The sequence below is a fragment of the Alligator sinensis genome, unplaced genomic scaffold (assembly GCF_000455745.1).
Source record: "Alligator sinensis unplaced genomic scaffold, ASM45574v1 scaffold9_1, whole genome shotgun sequence".
Classification (NCBI taxonomy): Eukaryota; Metazoa; Chordata; order Crocodylia; family Alligatoridae; genus Alligator; species Alligator sinensis.
In genome coordinates this window covers 1,039,327-1,049,353 of record NW_005842304.1, presented here as the reverse complement: position 1 = coordinate 1,049,353, position 10,027 = coordinate 1,039,327, and the positions used below count along the sequence as shown (strand labels likewise).

Sequence of the window (10,027 nt, the reverse complement as noted above, 5' to 3'; positions counted from 1 at the left end):
AGGAAAGCTGAATTCTGGAGATACTGGCATGTCTCTCAAGAGGGCTAAGGAGGGTATGGCCAGGTGAGAGGGTAAGAAACTACGTTTTGTTTTCTGTCTTCTAATTCATGGTCATTTTTGCTCGTGTAATCCTTTTATTGTACATAATAAATCCTTTGGTTGTTTTGCCTCCTTACTGGTTGTCTGTGGAAAGAGTGATCACTGGGCCAGTGATATTCCAGGCTAGCCCTTTCTACAGAAAGAGGGAGCTAAACTTCTTTCACAACCCAAAGGAGAGGCCAACTGGAGCTGGTGCACATTCTCTTGATGCAGCTGTAGGGTACAGTGTAAGGACAGTGGAGCTGAGGCATGTAAGAATAAAGAATTATCCCAAGGCAACCTGAGTCTGGTTCTTGGAACAAACAATGAAACAGCAGGAAGAAACCCGGGGCTCTGGGAGGGCTCCCATGGACAGATTTACAGATTTGAGACAGTTTTGAACATGTTAGGTCACTTACTGCTTAGGATAGACATTTTCACTTGTTTATAAACTAAATAAATTAGTATCAGGTTTATGTATGATATACATTTCAAAACATATATGATCAATGCTTTCAAACATATGCAAATAAAACTGGATATCAAATCCCAATTAATTTGGGTGCCTAAATATCAGTGTCCCAATTTTCATTAATGTGAACACCAGCAACTTCAGCAATGAGTTGCTTCTCATTTAAACAACACTGAAGTTAAGTGCCTCTGTACATAACACAAAAGCTTAATTATGTTCACCTTACTAGTCCCTGTGCTCATATTATCCCTTGTCTCCCTTACTCCTGTTGCTCAGACCACTGAAATTTCTGTAGAGTTTCGTATTTCTCTTGGTCATGCCCCTGCTATCTCAGGTGTTTGGAGGAGGGGGAGTTTCCTGTCACGTGAAGGAACAACTGCACCTAAGTTGGTCCCAGTTGAATGTACTTACATTTCCATTATAGGTTCTCAGACGGAGCAAAAAAAGGATTTGGCCTACTGTCATTGATCATACATAGTTTTCACTTCTACTGCATAATGCAAGTCTGAACGTGAAAACTTTTTGCAATCCACCTCTAATGTCGAAGTTATTTTCAGTTTCTGCTTAGAACATTTGCTGTGTTCAAGGGCAACAAAAGCATGACTTCTGGGGTTGTCTCCTGATCTACAGGAATTTTCAAATATCCTATTTGGTGGGCCAAGCGTGGATATTTAGTGCAAGAAGCGGCAACCTTTTTGGCAGGTATGCCACAAATTAACTCCCAACCCTCCCAGTGCCACTTAAATCCCCTTCCTCTGCCTGCTCTGCTGCTCTGTTTTCTGCTTCCTGCTCTATTTGCTGTTGTGCTGTTTCCTCCCCAATCTACCATGCACCACACACACAAGCTGCCTGTGCCACCCACATATGGCATGAGTAGCCACTCCTGCTTTAATGTCTTGTTTCTATAATGACCCCTACAGTGCAGACAATTTGGGGCACCATAACCTCTTGAATTTACTGCAAAGTACTGAGGTCACTCATGAGGGCCTGAATTAATTTGTGGGGGCAGAATGTGATTCTCTCAAATATGACAAAGACAAGCGCTTTCATGGGAAACAGCATTAGAAAAACTCACTCTGCTGCTGTAAAAATCTGGCTGGAGTTGGTACAGATTGCATTGATAGGACTGTCATGACCCTTCATCTCTCCAATAGGTGCAAACGTATCCACATTCCAGAGCTTCAGAATACCTCCTCTACAACCGCTGAGCAGAACAGGTGAGCCAGGCACCAGTCCAAGAGCACACACCCAGTCCTTATGTGCATTAGGAATTTGCTGAAAAACAAACAATTCACAAATCATGATCCCAGGGAATCAAAAAATTCTAAGTTCTAACCCCAAATTTCCAGGTCTGCCACAGACCAACTAAGTGGCCACTGACATATCAAAACTTTTCAGTTTACCTGTAAGTGAGGACAATATTTCCACCGAGCTTTTGTATTAAGAGCTAGTTAATGTTTGTACAGAATTTTGAACGTATGAAGAGCTAAAAGATCTTGCAGACCAAAAAACAAATACAAAGTCCATAGTAACAGAATCTAGCTGCCTAACCCATACAAGCTGACAAGAGCTGAATGGCAGATAAAGAACTGTATAGCTGAACATACATTTTACTGACAGACATGGACAATGCAATGACTCCAAAACAGTAGATAAAATTCACCCTTAAAAACAATGAACCCCAAACCTGTAAGTACGAAAGATGCTTATAAACTACATGAAAACAAACTCAGAAATTGTTCTTCAAAAGCTATGTCCTTCTGTCCCCCTTATATACATAGTATTTAAGAAACTCTCATGAAAACACATGACCTTTTTACTGAGGAAAAGCACTTCCAGTTTACTGCTGATTCAAAGAGCTAAAAGGTGGCCAAACAAGATGCCAAAAATATCAATTTGAGACCCATTGCAGGAAACTAATGGCTCAAGCTTGCTGCCATTGACTGAATGTGGAACATGACTGGGTTTTAATTTCAAACTTCATTATATTTTAACACCTTGCTTTGGCCTCTTCCTATACTTTTCTTCCCCTCTGGAGTAATCATCCCACAGAATATTACAAAACAAAGAAGAAACATGCAACACACAGCTTTACAATTGTTAACAAGAGTTTCATAATGCATTAACTTTGGGTCACAGAGTTGCTGCTATATTTATTTAAATATAACTAACTCCATGGCACTCATTCACTTAATGGTGCAATGGGATCTGTTCCCCCATCCCAACAAGCATGCCCTCCTGCCATGCCACATGTGCATGGCAAGACATGCGATTCTGGGATTGTGGCTCAGGTCCCAATCCGGCCATTACTACTTGTCAGTGCAGGGCGGGACAGGATTATAATCCCAGGCCCCTACTGTACTGGCAAGTTGAAGGCCAGGTGCCCAGTGAACCAGTGCAGTCCTGAGGCTGATTGCTGGTCCTGCCCCGAGACTGCACCAGATCCAGTTTGAGAATCTGGTGGGTCCCAAGGCTGGGACCGACAATCAGCTGATTGTCAATCTCATCCCTGGAACCATACCAAAGTTTCCAGATGGCTCCTAGAGCCCAGTGCACCAGGATGCCAGTAAACCTGGTGCACATCTTTCCTGCACATGCATTTGTTTGTTTTTTAAAGTCCCAGTACATTGGACCTTGGAATGCAGGAGAGGCTCCATGATCCTGATTTCTCCATACATAGGAGATGTCAGAAAACTGTGTGCAGCTGGGCTTTTAAAGGTCCCAGAGTATGGGTACCCTGGGATCAAGGAACCTCGCCCTATTTTAGGGTCCATGTGGCCAGGATGTGTTGAGTGTCTTGCTCCACAACTCCCTGGAAGCTACACAGCAGGGCAGTCAATGTGCTGGTTTGCAAAACCCTGTGGCTCCCTGCAACCTGGCACCCCTGGCCCAGCTAATAAACTGCCCTGACTTGGCATGCCGAAGACAAAGAGGTATAGCCCCATGTAGGGCTGTACCACAAGGCTGTCAGCCTGCCAAAAGGGGGGAGCTGTCACCCAAGTTCCATCACAAATCTGGCATCAGGCTCCATGATGAGGACCTTGCCACACATTCAATTTAAGGCATGATAGAGACCAGCCACAACATTACTAGACACTTTGTGGAATAATTTTGTGGATTTTTTTCCTTATTTTCACACCATTAGTTGTCTGAACACATTGCCAGATTATTCTTTATGGGCACTTGTACACATGATACATCTGACAAAAAGTAATGAGAAATTGTCATTTGTCTAACATAATGGTGTCACCATGTACACATGAATGTTTTTTTGTGCTAAAATTTGAGTGTGGCAACTTAGACCAGGTTGGATGTATTTTAGTTTGATCAGGGCAAAATGTCCCATTGTGAATTAAAAAAATTGTGCACATGTACATGTCTGGTGGCCAGAGAAGGCGGAGGGGATGGTGCATAGAGTGCTGAAAGCTTTGGTAGGCTTGCAGAAGCTCAGGCTTGGTGGGCTTCCAGTGCCCTGTGCACAGCCCCTGCCACTTTCTTCAGCCACCAGCACACCCAGCCACCCTCCTGCCACCTTCCTGTACTGCTCTAGGGTAGGTCCCATGCACTGTTCCCGGGCAGTCCCAGATGGTGGGGACAGTGCATGGGGTACTGGGAGCCCGCCAAGCCCAGGCTTCCAACGCCTCCTGTAATGTTCGATCAGGCCAGGTACTGCCTGCAAGCTGAATTAGCATCTGCCCAGCTAGCACCCTGCCCAGGAGGCCCCAGGGGGCACCACTGCCCCCCGCCCACAGACCAGGGGCTGCACAGCCTGGGATCAGTTTACATGGGAAGGCTCCTCCAGGTAAAAAAAAAAAAGCAGGGAGCCCAGTCTTTTTTTTCCCCCATGAAACATGCCCACCTCTTCCGTGACTGGGGGCCAAGCTGCCAGTGGCCCCTGGGCTGTAAGGGCCCCAGACCTTCCCCCCACGGCTGCTTGGAAGGAAGGTGCAGGGGCCCCTTCAACCCAGGGGCCACCAGTAGCTCATCCCTTGGCCACAGGAGAGTCAGGCAGGCTCTGTGTGGGGGAAAGAGAGGGAAGATTGGGCCCCTTGTCGCTTTTTCTTCTCCCCACAATGGCAGGGGAGTAGGATGGGGGTGAGCTGACGGCAGGCCCTCACTGTTCCACCAGTGACAGAAACCCCTAAATTGAAATGGTGGGTCACAATTAAAACCCACAAATTAAAAACCCACCATTTCAATTTAGGGGAACTAAACCCTTGTCGTGTGTGCAAGCACCCTAAGACAGTATTGACTTGTTAATCACATTTTAAATGCAACATTTACCAGGGACCTAAGATCCAAAATGAAGTTTCTTTGCTACACTAATGACCTCAGAGCTAGAAATCCCGCTGTTCTGTTATATATTATTTTTTACACATCCTCCTCACTAAAGCACCTGCTATTATTTTCTGTACATATTCAAGCAAGGAATGTCAATTTTCTTCACTTCTCTCTTTTAAATTCAGCATAATCAGGTCATTATACCTAATACCTTTACCTCACACTCTAAGACAATGTACATGTTTTGCAGCAGCACATGAGGGAAGAAGAGGTCACTAATTTTTTTCTCTCTTTCATGAGGTTCTGACTTTATCAATTAAGTGAAACAGGAACATCCACTAAAATATAACATAAAATTTCAAAAATGTATATACTTAGTAAAAAAAAAAATTGCAAATATTGCTGTATTGGATTAGACTATATCTAGTTCAATATATAGTAAATAAGTATAGTGTAGAGGGAAAAAGTATGGCACGTGCTGTTAACACATATTAACCAAATTACAATGCAATATTTATATCAAAATTAATATTGAACAATATTTTAATTGGCTTGGAAATGTGAATGAATGATCCTCATAATTTTAAATTGGTCACATTCTATTGAGTTCTGCTTTTTCCCTTGTTAAACGTGTAGCTTAATGAAAAGTATGATGTAAACTATACCCATACATTGTGTACAAACATGGCTGAGCAAATGTTACTATAGGAGATAAGACTGATCAGATAATCTATACAATTTAACATTACCTGAAGTAGATCTTTTTGAACCAAATCCCACTTTTTTATTCCATTATCTCTGGATCCACTAAAAAGGTTGTCTCCCATGATTGCAAGGGCTTCAATACCATCATAATGAGGTGGTTCAAAATTGTGTGTAGGACTTACACTTCCAAGAGCCCCTTCAGTTACATCAAACATCTAGAACAAGAGGAGCAGCAAAAATTCATTCAAATATGCTGCAAGCTCTTAGGAGGCAATTAACAAAGCATAAGTCAGAAACCTGCTTTCAGTTCCATCATGCAGCTATCGTGAGTGATTTTTAGGGAGGGAACTGGAAACTATTTTAAGAATCTCATTCCTTACAGGAACTTTTAGTATCTTATGGAGCAAAATGGACATAAATTATGTACCAAACTACACAGTATGCAGAAGTGCCAAATCATTATGAAAACCAATGAGTAAACTCCAAACATTATTCCAATAATTCTATAATGCCCAAGTATATGACTAGTGCACAGAATTTTTGCTATGCAGCAGAGGAACCCCCCACCTGTGAGCCCCAATATTTTCCACAGGGAGACATCTATTTGTAATATCTGATGATCTAGAGCAGCAGTACAAGGAGCAGAAGGGTTGATGTGCTGTTTCGTAGCAGAAAGCACAGAACAAATTCCAGAAAGAGGCAGTCAGTCTAATGTAATTTCCAGGAAATGTTGTTTCCATGGGTTTTTTAGTCCATTAGGGGTTGATGTCTGTTCTAAGCCAGGTAAAGGATAGATGAGGAGCAAGCTGTAAGGAGGGTTCAGAATACAGACCTTGCCACTCGTGGGTACAAGCAATGTTCAGTCAACTCAATTAGTTGCGCTGTATAATATCTTCACAATGACTCTACCTGACAGTAAGAGAAGGACTACTTGGCTATGTAAAATAGCTTAAGTAAATTAAAGGCACTTTCTTTAATAAAATGCCATTGTCCATTGCACTTAATATGGAACAGTTGCAGCTGCAACAGAGACATACAACATACATTTTACATACAGGCTAAGTGGTTTATTGTCCTTGTTCAATAGTTAGCAAAATCTTTTTTATTGAATGGAGATTTACTTGCAGGCCTATCTCCCACCTCATTTGACAACACAAAAACGAAGTTTTTTAGGTTGCAACGTAAGGCACTCAAAAATTAGGAAATGAGACATTAAGGCTGCCTGTGCCTCTTGTAGGCATGCATTATGATTACGACCTGGTTTAAATCGCAGGCCCAGCTCACGGTACCTCCTTTAACCTTGAAGTTCCCCCTGGGTGCCCCCTTGCCATTGATTGGCAGAGGGGCCCTGCTGCTTCCTCCTGATGACCAGGAGGTGAAAACTGCAGTTTTAAGTATGCTATGGTTTTTGCCTCCAGCCACTTGCTGCTGACCAAATGGGAGGCAAAAACTGCAGCATATTTAAAACCAGTTTTTGCCTCCTTGCCATCAGGAGCAAGTAACAGGGCTGTGCAGCCCCTCCACCAACCAGTAGCAGGGGGAAGAATAGGGGGCACAGGGGGAACTCCAAGATTAAAGGAACCAGTGTGCCACAAACTGGGCCCATGATTTAAACCAGGTCCTAATTTTGATACTGTTTAATTCATGATTGCACATCATTTTCCCCTAAAAACTCCTGTCTTGTTTAATGGTAGTTCCTGATTTAACTTTTCCTATGCAGCTCAATAATTTGGATGTATATATTAGGTGACCTATTACCCATACTGCCTCTTATTTTATCTCTAATAGTTAACTCTCTTCTCACATCTAAAATTTTCCTTAATTGCAATAATCCGTGTCTCACTTCTGATATACAGTTTTTGAGATTTGGACATTTTTAGATTTAAAAAGTACTACTGATATTATTCATATGATTAATAAAAACATTAATGTATTAACAGATGTAAAGTTTACCATTGTTACCACTTTGGGGATGCTGGGAGAGAAAGGGGTAATGCAGGAGTTGTACTACTGCTGAAGCCTGTACCTACTATGGATGCAAAGATAAAAATAAAAGGAAAAACTGCTAATACTGGGGTGTATTACCTTTATGTAATGATCCTTTGATCCAGTAATAATAAGATCTTGTCCATTGGAAATACGGTCTACAGTAAGGCACATGACAGGGCCCAAGTGACCAGTTAATTTTCCTGTAGATTGAAATCTTTGGAAACAGAAAACAAATGACTAAAGAGATTCTCTGATTTAGAATAACCTTAATTGTTACATCTTTAAACCTAGATCAGAGACCATATAGCTCCATTTTCAACAGCCTGCTACCATGTGTGCCACCAAGGTTCCTTGCACTGGATACACTGAGGACACAATGTAGCTGCTGTCAAGCTCTCAGATTGCTAGCATGTTTATCAGTGCACACCCAGTGCTGCACACAAGGGCTGCATGGTATTGGGCATGGAAATGCATACATTTGGAGCTGTTTCAAAGGGTAGCAACTGTTAATCTTCTAATTATTATTGTTATGTGTGGACAAGAGAGAAACGCAGCAAATTCTTTGGGAATTTGCAAGAGTAGTTTGGACACACTTGACTGGCAAGATAGGCACAATCCTTCAGCAGAGGGCTGAACTAGATTACTTTATCAGGTCCCTTCCAGCCCTCCTTTCCCATGATCCTAAAATTACTTCAGTGTTAACACTACCTGTTCACACACAACTATGAGAACACAACAGCTGCTGCCCTTTGAAACATTTCCCTCTTGAAACAGCTCCACACCCATTTTTTTTTCAGATTTTGGCATGCATCAAAGGAGAGGATGCTTGAGAAGGGCATGTTTTAAAGTAGTGCTCCCCACAACGGTTAGAGACAGTCTAACATGTCCTGTCGCAACAGATCTTCAGTTGTAGTCCAGAACTTTTCCTAACAAGTTGTCTAGGCATCATCTGCACTACCCTGCCCCCACTGTACATGCAATTTACTGCATATGCATGTACAATCATGGGAAATATAAATAAACACATGCTTAACTTGCTTGAAAACATCTTATTATGCGTCAGAAAATTCTAACTACAGGCAATTATCCCCACTTAAACCTTTCTCTGCATTTGAGTGGCTCCACGCATCTGTTCCAATCTGTATAAGCTGTATATGGATATTTTTCAATAGCCATACATTATGTAAACTGATCAGAGCTCATTGAGAGACAGCCATTATTAGTCAGGGTGCAAGTATCTGCAAAGCCATTTTCAGTAACTGCTTTAAAAACAAATAACTGTCTGTAATTCTGGTGGATTTTTATAATTTGTTTTTTTCACGGTCAGTTTCAAATTGGAAGCCAGAAAAAAGAGAGGCCTCAGCTTCTGCTGATAGGGCAAAAGGGTTTAAATCTGTAGATGAGCAGAAAACAACTCTTCTTTACGGTATAGCTGCAATATTTAGGGCTGATCCTGACTTAGAGTTGAACTCACAGCAGGACTGAATCTTAGTATTAAAGATTGGCAGCATCAATTTGCATGCATGTATTGCATGCTGTTTCAGAATCAAATTAGGGGGATAAGTGGGGCTGCAAATATCTCAAATCTCAAAGCCACATTTTCTGCGCTTCCAGAAATTTCTCCCCATTCTAGCTCACGTATATTTTAGTTTATTAACCTGCAAGGCTGGATAAAGGTGATAACTGAATGCCAGAATTAGGGGACAACCAAAAAAATTAAAAGGAGACAAATTTTAAACAAGAGAAAGTACTTCTTCATGCAACACAGTTAACTTTTGGGATTCATTGCCCCAGGAAGTGATAGAAACAGAAAGCACAGCCAGAGTCAAAAAAGGGACTACAGAAATTCATGGATTATAAATCTATTAACAGCTATTGAACAGAAAGGTTGGAGTTGTTTCCTCTGGCACCTCTAAACTAATGACTGAGGATGTCAAGTGGATAGATCACTCTAGATATACCTAATGCAACACTCTCCCTCTATAGCATCCATTTCTACCACTGTCAGACACAGGACACTGGGCTAGTTAGATCATTGGTCTAACCCCATATGGCACTTCTCATGTTCTTATAAGAGGGAGGCAGAGAAAGAGATAAAGGGAAAAAGAGTGGAGACTTGAGAATAGCCAAAACTGTTTCAGACCCCATATCTGAAACTCAATTTTTAGCCATTTTTGCATAGCCTTTCACTCATATAACAGGTCAGAAATTAATATAAGATTCAGCATGCTAGTAAACATTTTTTTTAGACTTTCTCCATTTACTCTGTAATAGCCATAATGAATTCTAACTAATCCTTCTTCCTTTGAACTAAAGGCTTATTAAGCACAAAATATGTATATTACCTTGAGCAGGAAACACTGTGTTATTATCTGCATTGTACGTACTGTCTACAAAACTTTATATTTTGCCTTAATTAAGTACCTCTTAAGGTCCCACATCCTCACTGAATTTCCAGCAGCTGCATAAAGGAAAGTGCCTGTTGGGTTTAGTGCAATTTGG

At 41.6% G+C, this 10,027-nt stretch overlaps 1 protein-coding gene across 1 annotated transcript in view; it reads right to left on the bottom strand.

Annotated features, from left to right (window-relative positions):
- The window catches only part of KIF21A (kinesin family member 21A), a 139,292-nt gene that overhangs the window by 3,610 nt on the left and 125,655 nt on the right, over positions 1–10,027 (bottom strand). Inside the window, 4 exon segments of the mRNA XM_025209701.1 lie at positions 1,626–1,825; positions 5,581–5,751; positions 7,622–7,739; positions 9,950–10,027. The exon segment at positions 9,950–10,027 is cut by the window's right edge and continues 29 nt beyond it. Of these exon segments, the coding sequence (XP_025065486.1) occupies positions 1,626–1,825; positions 5,581–5,751; positions 7,622–7,739; positions 9,950–10,027 (567 nt within the window).